The sequence below is a fragment of the Xyrauchen texanus genome, chromosome 30 (genome assembly GCF_025860055.1).
Source record: "Xyrauchen texanus isolate HMW12.3.18 chromosome 30, RBS_HiC_50CHRs, whole genome shotgun sequence".
In the NCBI taxonomy this organism is placed as follows: Eukaryota; Metazoa; Chordata; class Actinopteri; order Cypriniformes; family Catostomidae; genus Xyrauchen; species Xyrauchen texanus.
In genome coordinates, this window is record NC_068305.1 from 21,137,596 (window position 1) to 21,160,309 (window position 22,714).

Sequence of the window (22,714 nt, forward strand, 5' to 3'; positions counted from 1 at the left end):
TTCTAATTTTCTGAGATTCTGAATTTGGGGTTTTCATAAGCTGTAAGCCATAATCATCAAAATTATATCAAATAAAGGCTTGAAATATTTTACTTTGCTTGTAATGAGTCTATATAATATATTAGTTTCACCTTTTAAGTTGAATTACTGAAATTAATGAACTTTTGCACGATATTCTAATTTTTCGAGTTTCACCTGTATATAAATACATTATTTTTTCCTAGGCTTGTGAGTCTTGAAATGATGTTGACCACTGGTTGGTAACAATGATAATGTATAAAGTAGTTACTGCCGTAGTCTCTTTGGCCAGAATATCCTGCAGTTATAAAAACTTTACAGCGTTTGACTTTACCAGACTAGCAGTCGTTATTTCTAACATTATCGAACTTTGCCAAACTTTTGTAACGTAATTTATTCCAAAACATCAATGTTTCCAATAAGTCAAAACAACAGCATAAGGTATGGCACTTACCTGCCCAGATGACATGTTTTCAGATATCCGTCTTTTCCTTTCTTTCGTTATTTATTTATCCATTCGCTCTGATAAGATGTCCTGTATCCATGTGTACAGCGGTGCCTCGAACCACAATCATCCTTGCAGACGAGCAGAGCGAAGCACAACCAAAACAATGTTCTTCCACAAGACGCATGCAGTTAAAAATGTTTAACCACTAGAGGGCCAAAAGTTACTTAGTAATTAGCTTTAATGAAATATTACGTTGTTGGGATGTTGTCTGAAAGATGGTAACTAAGATGTCTTTCTTTGATATTGAATCAACCATAAGCAGGGTTACAGATTACTGAACACATGCTGTAAAATGTCATTTGTAACGTATTCTGTTAGATTACTCAAGGTCAGTAACATATTATAAATACTTTGGATTACTTCTTCAGCACTGGTAGATTTATTCACTTGTTTTGACTATAAAAACTCTGACAGTACAGTAAGACAAAATATGGTATAAAAAAGTGGTTGGTGGGGAGCGTGGTGAGGTGTGCGTGGATGCCGCGGAGAATAGCGTGAAGACTCCACACGTGTTACGTCTCCACGCTCAACAAGCCAAAATAAGATGCACGGGTTAACACAGAGGCAACTGAGACTCGTCCTCCACCACTGACAGTGACAGCCTCCGCATTGAGGCGAGTCGCTACACCACCACGAGGACGCAGAGCACATTGGGAATTCCTAATTGGGGAGAAATAAAAAATCTTGTTTAACACTAGAGTGCTTACAGGTTATGGGTCAAAAATGACCAAGTGTCTACCTTTTGAGGCATAATTACATGAATTGGTCTTTTGATCTGCCACTCCAGGTATTCCTCAATTAAGGTGTCTTCTATAATGTGAACAGATTTTTTTTCTTTTTTTACATTATTTTCTTTTGAATTATAAGAGAATTTGCATTAATTGCAGAATGCATATGTGTTTTCTAGTTTATTATGTTTGTAATTCATTGATTCCAGTTTCTAGTTGTTGTATAATAACATATATGTTAAAAACCATGATCACGTTTATATTTATGTGTTGTATGCAAGTATAGAAATTCGCCGAGGCTTATTTCCAAAGTGCTTGATATTACACCCATAACAGGACCAGTCTTCATGGAGCAATCTGAGGTTAAATGTCTTGTTCAGGTCAAGGGCACTATTATAATAGCTCCAGGACCACTTATTAGTTTATTTAAACCAGCAACCTTTCTTTTTTTCTGAACGCCTCACCACAAATATTGCTACATAGAGTAATGTGGAAATATAGTGTCATACGACAATACAGAGTACATAAGATTTTACAACAATTTATTTAAATGTTTTTTTTTGTTATAAAAAAACAAACAAAAAACATTTTATCCTAGTCCATTCATTGTACTTGTACTGTATATTTCAACTGGGTGTTTTTTTACCCACATATGCATTTAAGGGGTGTGAAGTTACATACGCATTCAAGGGTTAAGACGTGTCAAATTTGTCAAAATCTTTGTGTCTATGTTGGTTTCATCATTTAAAATATATATATATTTTTAGCATTTTTCTACAAATAATAAAAATAAAAAAATGTATGTCAAGTGGTGTAACCATCTAGTAAAAGATATTACAATTATTAACTTGCCCCTCGCCATTTGTGTTAATCACAAATTGCAAAACTTAAAAAAACACAAATATAATTTTTTTTCCCATAGAGTTACTTTTGACCTGGATGTTTATAGAATGTTTTTGTTTTGTTATTTGTCACATGACAACAGATGGTTACACCACTAACAAATGTTTTAATTTAACCCTATTTTTGGATTTAATACATGATCATAATTGTAGAGGTGTATTCAAGTCATTGTTTTGTATTTTTTATGTATTTTTGAATAAATGAATAGATACAGACAAAATGAGCATCACGTTTAACGTCTTATTTTAGGCCATATTTGGACAGATACCATATTTCTTCACTCGCAGAATGAATGGCATCATCCACAGAGGCTACTGGAAGCACTTTAGGATTTATGTTCCTGCACCGGGGATAAATCTGGACTTAGACCGGATTAGAACCTGAAATTGTTAACTCTCTCCTACTCCCTAGGACTGAACTTGTAATTTTTCACCTCATTTCTAGGTGAGCAATATAGAAAAAATTTGTTGTCGCCCAATTGCCCTAAACTTTGCTGGCTCTAACCCCCATCCAGACTCTCAGCCAGCACAAGGGAACCCCCCTAAAAACAAAAGAAGTTATTTTGCAAAAAAATAAAACACTTTATAATACATTTAATTAAGAATATCAAATTATCTATTTTAAGCATTATATAAATTATTTAATAATGTTAATGTTCATCTACAAAATTCTGTCTAACAAATTCACAATGTCAACTATTTGAAATATAAATATATATATATTTTTTAAATGTTTTATATACAGGATCTTCCCCACAGACCCTCTGCAGTACCTTTACGGACCCCTGGCCCTTGAAAGACATATACAGTAAAACCCAACTTATTTAATAATCTTAATATTAAACAGCAAATCAATTTATTTATAAATGCGAATGTGAAATGTTCATCAGTTTTCTTTATCACAAAATATTTTTATTTTTAGTACATAAAGTACTTGACAAAAACTGGTAATCATGGAGTGATTCTGAGTTTGTAGAAGAGTCCATAGTTCAGGTGCCAGATATGGTGAATGCTCAATGAGTATCTGACCCTGCAGTGTTGTCCAGAATGCTTCCTGACCCTTGCTCTGTCACCTGAGCATCCTCAGCCCCGCCCCCTCCATCTCCTCCTCCTCCAACATCACTCTGATTGGTCAATGTATCCTCAAGTCTGTCCTGGTCTGAGCTCATTTCCTGTGACTCATCTGCACGCTCTTCCTCCTCCTCTTCCTCCTCTGCATCCATTTCAAACACACGGACATGCCTCAGATTGGCACTCAGCTGATGAGAGTGGAGAGACAAGACCATTTATTCACTATCGTTTACATATAGCATGCTATACAACAGCTGTAGTAACGTTGCTTACTAATATAGTTTATTATATTAAACAATTATATTATATTTCATGGGTGCACACTGAGTCAAGTTTTTGGCGTAACACGTGAATGTACTGTAGGTGAGCAAACAGGAAGAGGAAGTCAGGTGTGGTTTGACCTTGGAATGACACCAATTTTTGACTGTGAATGAACCTACACGTGACAGTGATTTCCTTGAACTTGGAGGTCAAATGTGAGTTTTGAACCTTGAGTTTGGACGTCCCTGATCGTAAATGTGGATTTAAATTTGAAATATAATTGCTTATTTTGAATTACTTTAAGTCAAGTTTTAAAAAAGCTGTTTTTCCACTTCTCACTTTTTCACCTCATTCTTAAAGGAATAGTTCTAATAAAAATGAAAATTCTCTTATAATTTGCTCATCCTGATGGCATCCCAGATGTGTGTGAGTTTCTTTCTACTGCTGAACTGAGATGAATATCTCAGCTCTGTATGTCATACAATGCAAGTGAATGGTGACCAAATCTTTGACGCTTCAAAAGAACGAAGTCAGCATAAAAGTAATCCATATGACTCCAGTGGTTAAATCCATGTCTTAAGAAGCGATATGTGGGTGAGAAACAGATCAATATTTAATGTTTTTTGAGCTTCAAAGTTCGAAATGAAGGCTGTCACTCTTACCACACAGGCCACTTTGCGGATCCCATTAACAGCCACAAACTGAGCTTTAATGTTCTCCAACTCTCTGCTCTGGTTTCCCCAGGTCAGACCCTGGACAGGGATCCCTTCTGTCTGCTGCTCGAGTCTGACAGATAGAGAACAAATGTCAAGAGAGCAGCTCTTATTCTGGACAACCAATGTTTGCAAGCCACAGACATACAGTAAAGGCACGCACTGACATTATTATATATATTTTTTTGCTAAAGCTAAAGATGTGATTCAGCATGTTGTTGATTGGTGGAAGTCAATAGACGAGCTGCACCTGAGCGTAAGGTCCCAGATGAACTCCTCCTCCCAGCTTAAAGCAGAGTTTAGAGGAAGCTGAATGAGGACACGCATCTTATTCTCATCGTCTTCCAGACTTCGCAATATCACGGTCAAAGTCTCGTCATCATAGAAACGGGCATCAAGGCAACTGTACATTGAGTCACTAAAATAACAATTGTACTGCCATCAAATTAATCATGCACACACACATACAAAAATGCATGGTCAAAGATCCAATAATGGTATAGATGAACTCACATAGAATTTGATGTTGGTGCTTCATCATCTATACTAGATATACTAGAATTGAGAGGAGTGTTGATGTTAAGGGCCACCAGACCATTAGGTATAGACCTAAAGCGCACGCGCACACACACACACACAATTATACATCTTAACTTCGTAAAATACTTTTTATTTTTAAATAATTTAAAGCAATAGTTCACCAAAAAATGAGAACTCTCTCCTCATTTACTCACCCTCATGCCATGTCTTCTGCAGAGGAGTGTTTCAGCTCTGTAGGTCCATACAATCCAAGTGAATGGGTGCCAAAATGTTGATGCTCCAAAAATGACATTAAGGCAGCATAAAAGTAATCCATATGACTCCAATGGTTAAATCAATGTGATCAGAAGTGATATGATCAGTGTGGGTGAAAAACAGATCAATATTTAAGTACTTTTCTTTCTAAGTCTCCCTGACCAGTAGGGGGCAATATGCATGAAGAATGTGAATCAACAAAAACAGAAGAATGTGAAAGTTATATTGACTGAGCAGGAAGGAGAATTTATGGTAAAAAAGTACATATTGATCTGTGTAAGAAATTACAGTATTCTGCCCTAAAGCCCTACTTGACCTAATTTTGTTTGAGAAACCACAATCACCCAAAAAGGACTTCATTATTATACTAACAGATTAAACTTGGTCACTACTTTGTACTTTAAATGGGTATAGCATGGGAACAACAGTGGGACACAGAGAACCATCTAAGATAATGTGATACATGACCCTATTTATCATTCAGCCGGGTATTTGTCTAAACAATTGGTAACACCATACCATTTGGGTGCTCACGCCTGGAACAACATAGGGGAACCAGACCTTGAGATTGTTATTTAATTACATGAAGAGCACAGCCTCATTAACATGATAGGTGGCATGTTATTTTACAAACTAGTTAAAAGGTTAAGTTTGAGAATGCTCGTGGTTTAGTCTGACTCTGCTGAATCCAAGGTACTACATGCACTTTTTCACTGCTACAGTGCAATAAAGACTTCAGCATTTTCAACCGAAGACCAAGACCTTCCTTTGTGTTTTTTTTTTATATATTCTTACATCTGTTTCTCACCCACACCTATCACATCACTCCACAAGATATTGATTTAACCACTGTAGTCTTATGGATTACTTTTATGCTGACTTGTTTGATTTTTGGAGCTTCAAAATTTTGGCACACATTTACATTATGTGGACCAAAAGTTCTGAGAAATTCTTCTAATAATCTTCATTTGAATTGAGCAGTTGAAAGAAAGTCATACACATCTGGGATGGCATGGGGTGAGTAAATGATAAGAGAATCTTCAGTTTGGTGCAAATTATTCTTTTACGAAATGTTAAAAAGACAAACTCCAAGGATAAAAAGGCGAAGGGAGTATACCTGTTGGGGTCTGTTGCTCTCCTTAGTATATACATTTTAGATGGAGAGATTTCTGGCATGCAGAATACTACGTAATGCATACCAGCCTTCTTATCATTCCACCTGCATTGAAAACATGGTTATAATTTTAGAAACATTATCTGTATCCCATGTGTACTTTATAATAATTTTACACTCACAATCAAACCACTGACTGAATTCACCATTACAAAATAGCCTACTTTGTTTAGAGTTTTATCACAAAGATATACAAGTAATCCACTTACAGTGATGGAAGCTCAAATAGCCTTGGTGTATTTTCAGAGCTATCAAAAATATAACGAAAAATACAGAAGTCATCATAATGCCAACAGTGAGACATAATACAAACCCTGATTCAGTAAATCAAAATAAGCACAATTTACTATGTCCTTTGCCAGACATAGATGACAGTATATTTACTATTCCTTCAATTGATTTTAGGTTGTTCTGTTTTAGACCGTTTCTTGATTTGCCATGTGAAACTGAAATATGGATTACCTCTCAGGCACGGTGTACAATTTTAAACACATAGCTTGTTTTACTGAATGCCCAATGACCTCCTGAAACACATAAACACAAAGGAGTCAGACGCATTAGTGCAAGGGTAAACAGTGGTCAGCAGAAAGGGTAAAGCATTACAGTTAATGTAGCTAATGGTTCTGTTATATTAAAAGTGATAGAAAACATCATACTAATGGATGGACAATGGGTTTACATCACTGTTATGCAAGGTTGTATATTTTTGAGGGGAAGATAGTGTATTTGTATACTAAAGAGAGCAGAGAAGATTTAACCAGAAAGCTCTATGTTGTGGTCTTTTGGATAAATTAGGGCCTCGAAATGCAGCATGTGCATTTTACAACTGTTCCCAATATGGCTGACTACATTTCATACACACATAAACACTGACTCAGCAAACACAAACTTACCCAACCCATAATAAAAGCATGACAAGTTCAAGTTATGCCGCTACAAATTGTAAGGTTTCAAAATAGAACATGAGTAAAACTATTCCACTGATGTGGTAATGTTCATGTGTCCAACCCCCTCAGAATTTCAATCGTTTGTCAATGCAAGTTTTAATGCCTGACGTTAGAGACAGAGAGAGTGTGAAGGTTTGTGTGTGACAGAGACTAACGGCTGGTTTCTGTAAGCACAGATCAATGGAGCCTTCCATCATTCTTTTGACAAAATGCAGAGACTTCTGTGGGTACGTGGGGAAGAGCAGTGGACTGTCTGCGCAAAAACAAAAAAGTAATTACATTTCGTCCTATCAAAAAAGGACATACAGTATGGACAGCATAAAGGTAATCCATAAGACTAGTGGTTTAATACATGTTGTTTGAAGCTATCCGATATCTTTTTCACTATAAATCTTGACATCTGCAGTCTCCTTGGCAATCACAATGCATGCATCAAGTACTAGGAAGTGTAATCAAGCTTGTAATTGTGATCATGCCTAGTGACTGCATTGTCAAGATTTATAGTAAAAAAAAGTAGTTTAATTTGGTCTGTTCTCACCCAAAACCGATTCTATGGCTTCAGAAGACATTGATTTAATCACTGGAGTTGTATGGATTACCTTTATGTTTCATTTATGTGCTTTTTGGAGCTTGAAAGTTTGGATCCCATTGACTTGCATTGTATGGATAAAGTCACATCAAATCTCCATCAAAATATCTTCCTTTGTGTTCTGATTTGTGAAAATGTTTTGAGAATGATAATCTTTGGGTAAATTATTCTTTAAGTTCATATAAGCACAAATCTTGTGATGTAATAATGGGAGAAGGTGTTGTGAATTTACCTTTCATGTGAGTGCTCTGCTTAACAAACATCACCCATTGGTTGCCCTCCATGTTGGGGGGAGACACCAAGTCTTCATCTTCATCCTTCAAGTACTGCAAATAACCAAACAAGCATGTTAGAGGAAAAACAAGGAAAATAATTTGCACTACCTGATTTTTTTTGAAGGCCCTCACCTGTCCGACGCGCTCAACATTAAAATACTTCCCTTTCCGATCAAACAGCTCCTCGTTCTGGAATGGGGAAAGAAAGTGAGAAGATGGGCTTTACAGGGGCTACCCAAATGTTTGTTTAATGTAAACGATGAGTGTCATTCACTTACAGCACTGAAATGCTCAGACAGAAAGTCAGCCACAAAAGCCAGATCCTTCTGAGTCATCTGAAATATTCAAACCAAACTAACATTATTTACAGCAGAAATATGACTCAATATAAGAAAAATCTCTCTATTATAGGAGAAAAAAACTAGAGATGCAACAATATAATTTTTTCTCTGCCGATCCAATTCAAATACCTGAACTCTTTGTATCGACCAATACAGATACCGATCCCGATCTGATACCAGTGTTGTTTTTACTTAATCAGTTTAGAATGTCTAAACCTCACTGGGTGAAACTAATTGAGGGTCCTCTTTTATTTGTAAATAAACAAAAGCATCCAACTACACATAATTTCATTATAAAATAGAGAAAACAATTTACATTTTTTTTTTTAAGCTTATTAAGAAAAGCTTTATTTTTAAATAGTTTACTGGATAATGCATCAACAAAATTACCAGTAATTCCAGTAGAAATGAAGCAAGATCTCTTTACAATTTTTTTTTACTTGTATCTGGACTTTTTTTCTTCTTCTATTTTTTGCAATAAGATATCAGCCCATTTTCAATAACAGTTATTTTTTTGGAACTGAAATATTATTATAATTTAATAAATAAATAATCAGCTAGCATGTGCCATGTGTGACACAACAGAGCACTGCTCATTTACGGAAGTGCACTGTGCATGCAGACTATTTATTTATTAAACACAGCCTTTTAAGATTCACAAAGCTATCGTATATCTTAAAGAGACTTTAAATAAAATGTACAAGTCATATGGACTACTTTAATGGTGCCTTTTTGGTTATTTTATGCCTTTTTAAAGCTTAGCGGTAAGGACAATGACTTTAATACACAGTATCGGTTTTAGATTTTTACATTAACAGACATTTCTATTGACTGCTAGTCATGACAACGGCCCCCTCCAGTGCAAAAATTGTCATAACTTTAAACATATAAAACCACTATTAATGTGATGAGTGGAATTTATTTAGAAAAACACTTAAAATAAGCACTTTATAGCTCAGACAAATAACAAGTCTGAGAACTTTGTTTCCCCAACTGTGACTAGGAGGAGCGCATGGCCGGGCCGTGAGGGTGCTTACCTGGTGCTGAGCTGGCCAATCAGCGGGACAGAGATACAGGGGAGCTGGTGACGCCAGTTCAAGAGAGAGTTGAAAGTGTTTAATTTGTGATTAAAGTTTGTAAGCCGGTTCCCGCCTCCTCCTTGCTCATCTTTTGAATCCGTTACACCAACATGCAGATGTTAAGTTAAAATGTACATGAAAGTACAAGGGAAAGTGTGTATTTTAGGTGCAGATCTTAATCACCTTTCAACTTTTAGAATAACTTTGTTTTATAACTTTTCTAGAAGTGCAAATAAACTATTGTCCTTGTTAATATGAGGTTGAGGAAGCAACAAGTATAATAATAATTATATATATACATATATATATAAAGCTACACAAGATCAGAAAATGTTGTTCAAAATAGTTAGATGAAGAAAGTATTTGATGTTAACTGAAGATAACAATTTTTTAAACTAGCCACAAATTCGCAGGAAATTTGTCAGTCATTATTTTCACATGCAAATTAGCTTTTGATTCATCGCAAAAGTTTTCCAGAAGTTTGCAGCTCTTTGCTGATAGTGGTTAAACCACAGCAAACCTTTGGCAACAATGGACAATTGGCCACAAGGTTCCTGCAAAGCATTTTTCTTTTCTAAAATTCTCATTTGCATGTGAAAATTATTAGTGACGTATTTGCAATGAACTCTCGTTTTTTGTAAGGGTACAATTTCATGTTATTACCTATATAAGTGTAAATGTTTATTTAAAATAAATAAATAAACGAAAACAGAAAGTTGCCCAGAATCTGTACATATTTAAATATGTAAAACATAAAATATACCTCTTAAAGTGCAGATATTTTGCAGATTATTTGCTCATATTTTCACTCTGTGTGAGTTTGTTGCGTCTTTCAGTTATTAGTTATAACTAGCAGTTATTTGTCATTTTGTGATTATTGGGCACTCATCTGATACTTAATGTGTGTTTTTGGTAGTCACCATTATTTTGATTTATATGTGAAATAATGACGTGCACGCAAGTTACAGAGTACATGTGTGCATTCAGATATGCGATTGAAAAAGTAATGTCAAACTAAAAGACATTTTATGATTTCAAAATAAAAAAGTCAATATATTCTCTAAACCTTTCAAAGTTTATTTACTTCTCGCGCTATAATGAGGTCAGTGCGGGAATGTAAGAGCCCAGGGTGCTCCCGATGGCCAGTCCACCCCTAAAAGAAGGTGTTTATTTTTTTGCATGATTAAACCTCCCACCATCACCGTTTTATTCACCCACAATCCATCACTTTTCATGTCTGTCAATTACTGATTCAAGCCACTTTCTCACCTTGTTAAGCTCAGGAGGAACATGATCTTCAGACATTCGAAGCATTGCTGTGAAAAAGCAAAAACTGCTATATTAAAAAACACTTGCACCCAATTCATCTGACAGCTAATACTCATACAAAAGCCACATCTTACCAACATACAGCCAACGGAAAAAAGCTTTGAAGTTCTTCATACTCTTATCAATGACTCTAGAATCAAAACAATGTATTGAGAGAGTTTAATGATGAAATATGCAGACACTCAAACCCTCCAGGAGGACATTTTGAGTATAATAAGATTCAACTTACTGTAAAAGTTCACTGGACTTCAGGGTAAAAGAGCCCACTGCTACAATAGCATCTATAGAGACACAAAAAGGTAGCTCTCATGGAATACATTTAAGAAGCTGCCCTGTGGTGTGAGAGTGACATACATCATACTTCATCTAAAACATTTAAACAGCATTTTGCTCATTCTAATTTTTTGTTTGGGATTAATATTTGTTTGTATAATTATTGATTCATATAAAGAAAAGAAAAACATACAATACTGTGCAAAAGTCTTAGGCACATAAGATGCTTCACAAAAACATATGTCTTAAGATGGTTATTTATATCTTCAACTCCAGTGTGTCAATAGGAAATATACATTTTAGACTCCCAAACATTTCTTTTGCAAATAGAATAGAAGAACAGGGTGTCCTGCAACAGATGGCATGGTCCCCACAGAGCCCCCACTGAATATTGAGTCAGTCTGGGATTACAAGAAGAGACAGAACAATTTAGACAGCAGAAATAGATAGAACAGCTGTGGAAAATTCTCCAAGAAGCTTGGAACATCCTATCTGCCAAAAACCAATAAAAACTGTATCCAGGTGTACCTAAGAGAATTGGTGCAGTTTTGAAGACAAAAGGTGTTCACACCAAATATTGTTTTATCTTTTTTTATGTTTACTTGACTTTGTATGATGTTGACTGATAAATGAAAACTATTTATGGCAGTATTTTTGAAGACATCCTCACTAATCATCACACAGATTTAAAACTAAACTTCTCTCTCCACTGCCCCTCCCCGAGAGCCCCCCAAAAATGGCAAAGAGCTGCCCCATTTCCCATTAAATGAATCCCAACTCCCCAGCCTTCTACATGACGTTTCCTCGAAAGCCACCACCCACTTCATCTCCCATCCGCCATTCTTGACATGAGGGCGCTCCAGCCTACTTCCATTCCTTAAAATAATTTGTCTGCTGATAAAAACACTGGTTAGAACCCAGTTTTTAATGTGTTTATCTCCTATATTGATGACCACCCCATCTCCTAAAATACATAGTCTGGAGCAATATGACATTTTAGTACCCTATACATCACACATAAAACTCTGAACCTTCAACCTAAGTTCTTGGATCTTAACACACCGGCAAAAAACATGGGTTGTGTTTTCATCTTCTGATTGGCATCGCCAAGGAGGTGGGTGTGTCTTTAAGACCAAGCCTATACAATCTAGAGGGGGTCCAATAGAATCAATGTAAAATCCTGAATTGCATAAAGCACACCCTTGCTTGAATTTTTTTTATAATACTACACCACACTCGTTCCTCCAATACTAATTTTAAATCTTTCTTCCATAAACTCTTAACAGAAGTTAAAGCTCCATCCCCCAGACTCTGAATTAGCCAGAGTAATAGGCCTCAAGACCTTTTCCAAAAGCAGTAATTACCACTCCTAGTTCTGTAGCATAAGATCTAAAAAATTCAGTGGCAAATCCGTCTGGCCCCGAAGCCTTGCCTGTAGACAAGGCCTTAATTACCTTGCCAAGCTCCTACAAGGTTATCTTAGAATCAGTTTAAGGATTTCTAATGGTTCCAAAAAGTTTCTAATATCTTCATCAGTAGACGAAGACGTGGAACTCTAAAGATAGAATTCTTTAAAAGCATTATTAATATCAATGGCCCAGGTAAATAGCACTCCAATGTCTTGCAAGAAATACTCCACAAAACAAACGTGTAGATTCATCCACAACACTGTCCTGAAGGAGTGTTATTCCACAAAACAAACTCCAGCTGCTAGATGGAACCAGCACAAAAAGAAACAAAAAATGCGCTCAGTTCCTCAGACAGTCAAGTCTATAATCAAAGTGAGTTCAGTGAGTCGGTTCACTCGGCTGCATTGTGTGTACCACAAAATAACTTCATTCCATTGACTTTATGAAGGACAAAGCTTGCTGTGGGCAAGTGAATGCTTTACGGCCATCCTTAGCATCTATTCTCAATTTGGCCAGGAACATCAGTGTAAAAGCGACGTTCCGTTAATCGATCACGTTTCTCTCGTCGAATTTGCAAAGTCTTGGAACAAGAAAAAGCGGTGTTTTTTTTTTCAAAGAAAGTCTTCCTTTATTCCTAGCCCCACGTAACACAAGATCTTTATGGATGATCTCAGAAATTTGGCATTAACGTATTACAGCGAGATCCTCCAATTCCGCAACTACCTTCGTCAAAATCACTGACATGTTGGACAGATAACACTGGATTCCTCCCGCCACATCATCCAAATCGAGTCCCTGGTCCACGGGCCTGTCTGGGCTTACATCTTGATCATGTAAGTGTCTTTTAATGTCTCCAGAGCCTGAGGATTTTGACTTCTTTGCCATGTTTACCGGATTATATCATGGAAATAATTTAAAGAATTAGCAAAGTGCGCAGAGCTGCCTCTCACACGTCTGTCCTTCGCATGGCGTCATGTGGGACACCAGATTTAGAATTCTTGACATATTGTCTTCCTAGAACATTTATGGAATAGGGTGTATCGAATCTCACTGGTTTATGATATTAATAGTGTCAAAACTAGCAAAGTGCGCAGAGCCTACCATTCACACGTCTGACCTTGCACAGCATCATGTGACTCCTGCTAATTCTACTGTTTTACTTTCGTTTTGTTTTTTAATTACAGAAAGGCATCACTATATAATTTTATTTTAATTGCTGAAGTATTATCATCTCAATTGTCCTGCAATACAAGGCATAAATAACTGTACCAGATTAATCTGAGGTCAGGAGTGATAAAAGAGTAAATAAATAGTCTTTTACCCTCGATGGCTGCAGGATCCAGGCCGAGAGGTTGAAACTTCTGCTTCCAGAGTGCCATTCCTTTGACCTCACTCAGATGATACAGCAGAGCCTCTGAGCCACTGTATGCACAGCAAGACACTCAATGAACATGCATTGATGTCCTTTATCTAATGTTGGTTAAAGGGCTATTGAATCAAACATACCTCTGCAAGTGACTGATAACAAGTTTCTGGATACTGGAGTAGGAAGAATCAATGGACTGGCCCAACATCTTCAAACCCTTAGTGGTTAAAAGAATAATAACACTTTAAAAACAAAAGCAATTAGTTATAATTGTGTCACTAACGACAAAAGCTACTGCAACTAATACAATGATCAATGCTAATTCCAGACAGACTTACCTTGACTGTGAGTTGATTCATGAGAAGAGCCTGAAGTTCAGGGCTGAAAAAAAATTATTGAATTATCCATTCAAATAATTCAGAACTTTTAAACACTTATTAAACATTCTTACTGTAAGTTAGACTCATTAACTGTTATCTGTTGGGGCAGATTCTTGCACTTTGTTTTTCATTGCAACCATGATCTCATTCTTGACATTGATCTCAACCAATCAGTGAAGGTTAGGTAAATATGTTGTGTTCTATGTAATATTGTGAGGATGCTTTTTAGTTTCTGCTCTCCCTTCAAAGTGATGAAGTTCAAAAGACTCAAACAACAAGATTTTAAGACATTTCCAGCTTAAAGGACCAGTTCAGTGTGGAGATGGGGCATGGTCGATCGACGTTCTGTGGAGAGCAAGGCCGGGAGAGGAAGAGCGGTTAGGATTGACTCCTGTGGGATATTGTATCTAACAGCAGTTTTGTGTTGCAGTGAGAGCTGGAGAGGGATATTAAGGCAGTCCAGACCACTGAAGGGGAGGGAGAGTGACACAAGCAGCTGTGTTCAAATTATGCTGAAAAGCAGATCTTTGTGTGTGTAACGCTGAAAAGTGTGACCAATAAAAGACTTAAATGGACAATTCACCTGGCCCCCGGAGAAATGCCATCATGGAGTCTTTGCCGCTGACCAAAGTGATTAAGACCCTCGCCGGCATCCACCAAGCCCAACATCAGTCTCTGCTTGAGCTGCACGTGGAACAGGAGCAGCGGTTCCAGTTGCTCTTCCAGGCTCAAACGGAGGACTGGCAGGTGCTACAGAGCTTGGTGCAACAGGAGGGGTCTTCAGCCATGACCCTGGACCCACCTATGGCCATGCCTCAAGTCACGCTCACTATGATGGGACCTCAGGACGACCCAGATGCTTTCAACGAGCTCCTCGAGTGGATGGCGGGAGCATGGAAGTGGCCGAGCACCAAGTGGGTGGTCTGCCTACTGCCACTGTTGTCCAGGGAAGTCCAGCTAGTGGACCACCAACTTCCTGCATCCAACCCCCTGGTGTATGAAGACTTAAAGAAAGCCATCCTGTAATGGGTCAGCCACAGCCCAGTGCAACATCACCAACACTTCTGCTCACGAGCACAACCTCCCATTCGCATTCACTCAAAAACTCTGAGTCACCTGCCGAAGGCTGAAGAATGTGACGCCAAGGAGATGCTCGATCTGGTGTTACTGGAAAAGTTAATCGTCTGGCTATCAAGAGGGATGTTGGAATGGGTCCAGTGCCACCGATTGGCGTTGCTGGATGAGGCAGTCCAGCTGGTTTAGGACCATGACATCTACATCCATGTCTGCGCCACATCCACGTACAGAGCTTGGTACACCAGGAGGGGTCTTCAGCCATGACCCGGACCCACCTATGGCCGTGCCTCAAGTCACGACCCGGAGGCTTTCATCAAGCTCCTCGAGCAGACGGACGGAGCATGGTATGGGCGGCCGTACTTTTCTTTTTACCAAAAGGAGTGGGTCCAGTGCCACCAACCAGCGTCGCTAGATGAGGCAGTCCAGCTGGCTTAAGACAAGATGACATCTAAGTCTACATCAGCTCCACGTCATGAGGACACAAGGTAGGGGGAAGTGTCAGCTTCCCCAGCCCTTAGATGATTCCCTTTAGGGGATTTCATTCTGGAGCTGACGTGAAACTAATCACTTAGGCATGCCTTTGACCAGGTGAAAGTGATTGATGTTCAATGCATCCAGCTGGGCATTGCACTCTCATACCCTTATTTTTCGATTATCAAAGATTGGTTGTAACGAGTGAGGCAGGATACTCAGACAAAAGAGGATACAACCCAGCTGTTAGTATCAAAGACATTCGCAGGTGGTATGCGGAATGCTGTGAATGTCAGCAGGTGAATCTGTTGGCCACCTCAAAAGCACCATTGCGCCCCCTTCCATAGATCGAGGTCTCCTTCAAAGGAATTGGTATGGACCTTGTCGAGCAATTAAAATGGACAACATGCGGGCATCGCTTTTTGTTGGTTCTGTGTTGCAGAAGCACTCTTCAGAATTATCTCCCAAGTGGGGATTCCAAAAGAAATCCATGCACTCATGTCACGCACGCTACGTAAACTGTACGTATTATTGGGGATTAAATTGATTCATACCAGCGTTTTCCAACCCCAAATGGACAGCTAGGTCAAGAAATTTAATCAAACCCTACGGAACATGATTTAGAAGTTCGTGCACGATGACACTCGGAATTAGGAGAAGTGGCTCGAGCCACTTGAAATGTTGACGGAGTATAACGACTCTCACGACGACGTCAGACTTTCACAAGCTTACAGCGGGAGACTCTTGAGGAAAAAAAAACTAAACGATAAATGTCCTTCGTCTGCCACTGTAGTATCAAATTCTTGCCCACATCAAGTCACCATCCAATGCATCCTAGAAATTAAGAACACATCCGGGTAATTTCCTGTGTCCACTTTACTTGCGTTCTTGCTGATTGGAATTTAACTTCGGCAGTGGATAACGTAGAACAATTCAACGTGAACATAAGAACAAAAAAACTCACATTGAGAAACAGCTCATGTCTTCTGAAGCAATACAATCGGTTTTAGGTGAAAACAGACCAAAATGTAACTCCTTTTTCACTCTAAATCTTGACAGCACCTTGGCAATCAAGCTTGATTACTCTTCCTAGCGCCATCTGGCATTCTGTACATACGTCAAGCACTAGGAAGTGTAATCGAGCTTAAAATTATGTATGTGCCTAGAGACTGCAAGATGTACAGTGAAAAATTGGTTACATTTTGGTCTGTTCTCACCCAAAACTGACGGGGTCACTTCAGAAGACATTGATTAAACCACTGGCATCGTATGGATTACTTTTATGCCACCTTTATGTGATTTTTGAAGCTTCAAAGTTTTGGTCACCATTTACTTGCATTGCATGGATCAACAGAGCTGAGATATTTTTCTAAACATCTTCAATTTTTTTCTGCAGAAGAAAGTCATACACATCTGAGATGGCATGAGGGTGAGTAAATGATGAGAGAATTTTCATTTTTGGGGTGAACAAATCCTTTAATGATCCTTTAAAAATTAGCTAATCAGAGCTGGGAAAGAGTCAGTGTATTTTCCACTTTTAATCAGCTACCAAACTACACCAATCAGTTGAGAAAAAAGGGTCAAGCTTAAGGTCATATGGTGCCCCTCACTGGACATTTAGAGCAAACACAAACATGAGAAGATTTAATCTTGGTTGCATTAAAACAATGTAAGAAATGAGAAACATTAAAAAAATGTGTGTGATTATACAAGCTTTGCTCGAGAAAAATGAGATGCAATTATGAAGAAAGAATGATGTAACTGCAACTTTCAATTTGCATCAAACAATCTTTCCCTAATGGCTTATCATCACTACCACCAGAGAGATCGGACCGGAAGCACACGTGCTTTTCAAAAAGAAGAAATCCATGCATCTATAAAGAAGTTTTAGAGATTAAGTATGTTCCTAGTGTTCCCATAAAGGATTTTTAAGATTAATTGTGTACCTTGCATGACCCCACAGCAGTAGCTCCAGAAACTCATCCTGAACCTGAGTGCTCGTGTTCTTCTCCTGCAAAAAACACATCACACAATTCAGCCAAAGACACTGTACAGTCAAAGAACAAAAATAGCCCATTACAATAGCTTCCATGGACAACAGGACACGAGTTTGTTTACATGCATTTTCTAAGTAAGGTTTATAAAGGCCTTATTGAGTGACGTCTTGTTGAATGTTTATGTGTGTTTTGCTTGTGATTGGCTACATTGTGGTGACCTCTTACCTGGACAAACTTAGTGAGGCGGAGGTCCATCTGCATAAGAATCTCCTCCCATGCTTCACACATACAGGTGAGTGAGAGACGCAGGTACTAATAGACAGAAAATAAGTAACTAGAAAATACCCTCTATCTAAGAAAATAGATAGAGGGTAATGTTTGTTCTGTGCATCTACTGACTGTGACAGGCCAACTGCACAACTCAGGAGACCCTAAGAAAAGGCTGTTAATGAAGACCTCACCTGTAGCAATGTTGAAATGTGTGTAAACTTGCGTGCCATCTTGGTCAACTCAGGCAGACATGAAGAAAGCAGCCCAGTGTCCAGCTGCAAAAGAAAATCCACTGATTTTACACTGGTACATGCCACTCAATGCCGAGATGCCACATGTAATCTGAGAGTCTTAACTGCCCCCCAGCTGTGCCTCAACCTGTTTGCACTTTGTTTACTTGCAATCTGTCTGACTTAAATAGGACTCATTGATAGGATATATTTAGAAAGAGGGTATTTCCTGAAGTCAATTGAGTGGTAAGGTTTCTACACGCATTGATGGAACCTTTACATACAGTAAGTGGCCTCTGTACACATTAATGTAACAATCGATCCAGAGATGAGATATGGTTTTGGATTACTAGAGAGAGCACAATGCTGATAATGACAATGCTTGCTTGGATAGAAATTATATGATTTGAATTTGAGGTTTCCAAGCCAACAGCTTTACCTGTATGTAATGAATCTCAGGATTGTCTTCTGTGGATCTAATCTCTGTAATAACCGAGAGGGACTTGAGGTCACTGGACAGTCCGAGACTACGGCAGGTCCCTGAAATCTGAGAGAGACATATAAAATATTTAAAAGTATAAAAACAATTGAAGATATACAAAATAAATGATTTAAAATGAATGTTAAATCAATCACATGTAGAGAAAGAGAGTGTGTATGTGAAGTCGAGAGAAAGAGTATGTTTGCACATCACATCTTACCCCACTCAGCGTGGCAATCTTATATAGGCCATACGCATACAGCTCTACAAAACCAGAGGGCCCGCCCACCACAAGAATATTGAGCCTGCAATGCATATGTCACACATAAATCAAAATACATAACCAGGAAAGTCTCAGGATTAAAGAAAGTAAATTTTTTTTTAATTCTCATAATTTGCTCACCCTCATGCCATCCCAGATGCATATGAATTTCTTTCTTCTGCAGAACACAAATTAAGATTTTTAGAAGAAAATCTCTGTAGGTCCATACAATCCAAGTTAATGATGGCCAGAACTTTGATGCCCAAAAAATGCATAAAAGTAATCCATAAGACTCCAGTGATTTAGTCCATGTCTTCAGAAGTGATATGATAGGTGTGGGTGAGAAACAGATCAATATTTAAGTCCTTTTTTTTACTATAAATCTCCACCTTTGACCAGCATCAACCAGTAGGTGGTGAAATGCACAAAGAAAAAAAAAGTATATGGAAGTGAAATTGGAGATTTATGGTATTTAAGGATTTAAATTATGATCTGTTTTTCACCCACACCTATCATATCACTTCTGAAAATATGGATTACTTTTATGCTGCCTTTGTGCTTTTTTTTGGAGCTTCCAAGTTCTGGCCACCATTCACTTGCATTGTATGGACCTACAGAGCTGAAATATTCTTCTAAAAATCTTTGTTGTGTTTTGCAGAAGACAGTATGTAATGCATATCTGGGATGGGATGAATAAATGAGGAGAAAACTTTCATTTTTGGGTGAACCAAAACCATCCTTGAGCCAATCAAAGTCGAGAATTATAGCACTGACCTCACGTCCCCCAAAAGGTTTGTGACTCCATCTGATTTCTCTTCACTGCAAGAGAGAGCACAACACATGAGGAAAAACCAGAGCATTCATAGCCATACAGCCAATGACACACACAGTCACACACATGCAGACTGACAAAAATCAATAGGCAAAGAGTATGAAAACAAAAAAGACAAATAATCCACAATTAAGCACATAAAATGTATTCTTACCTAAATATCTTTGATGTGGTGCTGTAGCTGAACGCAAAAGGAAAAATGGGAACCCATAAAAACAATTGGAAAATTTGAAAAGCTTGACAAGAAAATAAGCACGGAAAAAGAAAAGGGCCAAGCATTGTTCTCAGGCATATAAATCAGAGCCATTTCCCATGCATGTACTAGAGTCTCACTTTTTGGGAAGAGTTGGTAACTTTGGAAGGAAACGGCTGGACTCATCCTCTGACTCGCTGAATGAGGACAACATGCTACAGAAAAAATAAATGGGATCAAACAAAGTCACAGACAGAGAAGCAACACAGATCCTCTCTATATATAATTCTAATGCGCACACACACCTACTATCGTCTTGCACCTCCATCCAGTGCATGCAGGACACAGGGTATTTCACTGGGAACAAGTGGAGGATCTCTGCCTTTTCTGCATCACACAACACCACCTGTTTCGTGTCTCCCACACTGAATGCAAGGACTGTTGACAACAATCCAATGTTAAAAATGACAAAACATTACAATGCAATAATGACAAATAGTAATGCATAATGTAAACAAGTAAATCAAAGAACAAATATTGTGTTCGGGACATGGAGAGCATTTACACTTTATGCTTTATATAGCAGTCAACTATTAATTCAATGTACTTTTCCCATCAGGTCTCCAGGCCAGTGACGTGATCTCTTTTCCTGTGCTCTCATTGGGTGGTAAACTCCACACACGCTGGAAGTTGGCAAGGCGATGCAGGAGAAGCTGTAATGAAAGATTAGTCTAATGACCCCTTCACATTGCTACAGGTGTATGTTTGCCAGGACCTGTTACATGATTTCACATAATGATGTTACAATGATTTTAAATACAGAGAATATCCACATGAGAAATAGGCACTAAAGCTAATTAAGTAAGATCCTAACCTCTCCTGCAGTGTTAGCCAGGGCAATCAGATCTCTCTTCGGAGACCAGGCCATGTACAGAATAGGATTTGGGAGCTGTTTTTCCCCAACCTGGCGAAAAGCAGGCATTGCTAAAACCCTACGGAAGGAAAAAGGCAGATTAATACAGATTAAATGCTAATCAACTCATATCAGAGACATACAAATAAATGATCAGTCCAGCATCACAGACTGCTGTCATCTGTTTGACATAAGTGACAGCTAAGTTATATAATAAACCTACAGTTAAGCAAAACCTTTAATGCTATCACTTTAAGGTTGCATTTGATAACATTAGTTAACTATATCAGTTAGCTTGAGCCAACTGAATCTGGATGAATATTTATTTAAATTTGTATTAGTACATTAGATAATAATTATGAACTAACAATGAACAATTTATAACATTCCATTTATAAATTAACATTTATTAAGATTAGTATATGCTGTAAAAAATATTGTTCAATGTTAGTTCATAATTCATAATGCATTTGATAATGTTAACGAATAGAAGCTTATTGTAAAGTGTTTCCCTTTTAATTCACTACAGCTGTTTTCAAAACCAAATTAGTTAATTGTATAAAAAGATACACATTAAATGTTACAACAGCATGTTTAACTAGTGTAAATGAGTAATTGTAAGCGTAATATAAGCCTGTTTAAACCAATTTAAAGGGTTTTGTGCACTTACTAGACAGATAACGACGATTACTACAATCCAGTTATTCTTCTTAATTCCTTTCTAGCGTATAAAGAAACTGATTTATAACACTTCTATAACTATGTTCACATTTGTTTTCTAAACAGATGCATGTTCATAAAGCTCATGATACAGCATGATAGTCTGACCAATATGAAAACACTCTGACCCGCCAGTGAAACGATGACTACGGAAACTCTCATGAGCCAAAACACTTCGCAAAACGTGAAACGTTTTTGTACATCTGCCGGTGAAACTTACAGCGGCCCCAAAAGGTATTTTTGAGAGGCATTTACTGTTCGAAATAATGACAAAAACTAACTGCGCTAAAAAACATATTTGGACACTCTCTGTTCGTCGAACGTAAGCAGGACACATCCATAGCAGATACTGAAATGAACTACCAGGGTCACTATCTAAATATGGTGATAAACATGTCCCTTTTTCAGTCAAAAAAATATATAAAATACTACTACCGCACCTGGAGTCACGAGTTCAAATCCAGGTTGTGCTGTGTGACACCAGCCAGATCTAGCAACCAAATTAGCTCGGTTGCTAGGGAGAGTAGAGTCACATGGGGTAACCTCCTTGTGGTAATGATTAGTGGTTCGGCTCTCAATGGGGTGCGTGGTAAGTTGTGCATGGAACACAGAGAGTAGCATGAGTCTCCACATGATGTGAGTCTATAACATTTACAGTTATTTATTTGCTTGTTTTTTTTTCTTTTTTTTTTACTAATTTTGATTTCTCAGTTCAAGTGTTGGTGCAAGGCCAAACAAGTGTGCAAAAAGAAAATAAATAAACAAGTAATCAATTATTTAAATAATAAAAAAAATTATGTTTGTCCATTGATTTAATTTCATTGGTGTTATCCATTTTTAAAACTTGTGTTTTGAAAATACAAAACGTTGCGGAAAAGAACTTTTGGAGTTTAGAGGAAGAAGAGGAGACTGCTCAAATGTGCATATAGTGCCACCATGTTGAAAAAGTTACTAATTTACATTTCATCTGTAATTGTTTCACATGGGTCATTTAAATATGTCATTGGTAACATTGTCCAATGTTCATGTGAAATAATTTTATTGGAAAAATGTATGTAATGGGATGATAGTCTGATCAGTTTTGTTTTGTGATTCTTTTGACACCATTTT

At 37.7% G+C, this 22,714-nt stretch overlaps 1 protein-coding gene across 2 annotated transcripts; it reads right to left on the reverse strand.

Annotated features, from left to right (window-relative positions):
* Positions 1-1,829: 1,829 nt before the first annotated feature.
* LOC127624444 (anaphase-promoting complex subunit 4-like) lies at positions 1,830-21,731 on the reverse strand. 2 transcript variants are annotated; one of them, XM_052099263.1, is made up of 29 exons: positions 21,555-21,731; positions 20,846-20,963; positions 20,579-20,684; positions 20,277-20,409; positions 20,112-20,186; positions 19,933-19,959; positions 19,721-19,765; positions 18,905-18,989; positions 18,643-18,750; positions 18,165-18,248; positions 17,929-18,015; positions 17,653-17,717; positions 14,117-14,159; positions 13,919-13,995; positions 13,734-13,834; positions 10,960-11,011; positions 10,805-10,860; positions 10,671-10,717; positions 8,260-8,316; positions 8,114-8,170; positions 7,939-8,032; positions 7,273-7,370; positions 6,633-6,694; positions 6,380-6,418; positions 6,114-6,215; positions 4,715-4,810; positions 4,452-4,619; positions 4,151-4,274; positions 1,830-3,415 (listed from the first exon to the last, which is right to left on the reverse strand). In XM_052099263.1, exons 2-29 carry the CDS (start codon positions 20,951-20,953, stop codon positions 3,170-3,172), a joined length of 2,442 nt encoding a protein of 813 aa, XP_051955223.1. In that variant the 5' UTR covers positions 20,954-20,963; positions 21,555-21,731; the 3' UTR covers positions 1,830-3,169. The 2 variants fall into 2 exon arrangements, with proteins under 2 accessions (XP_051955223.1, XP_051955224.1); XM_052099264.1 differs by lacking the exon at positions 19,933-19,959.
* Between the last annotated feature and the right edge of the window lie 983 nt (positions 21,732-22,714).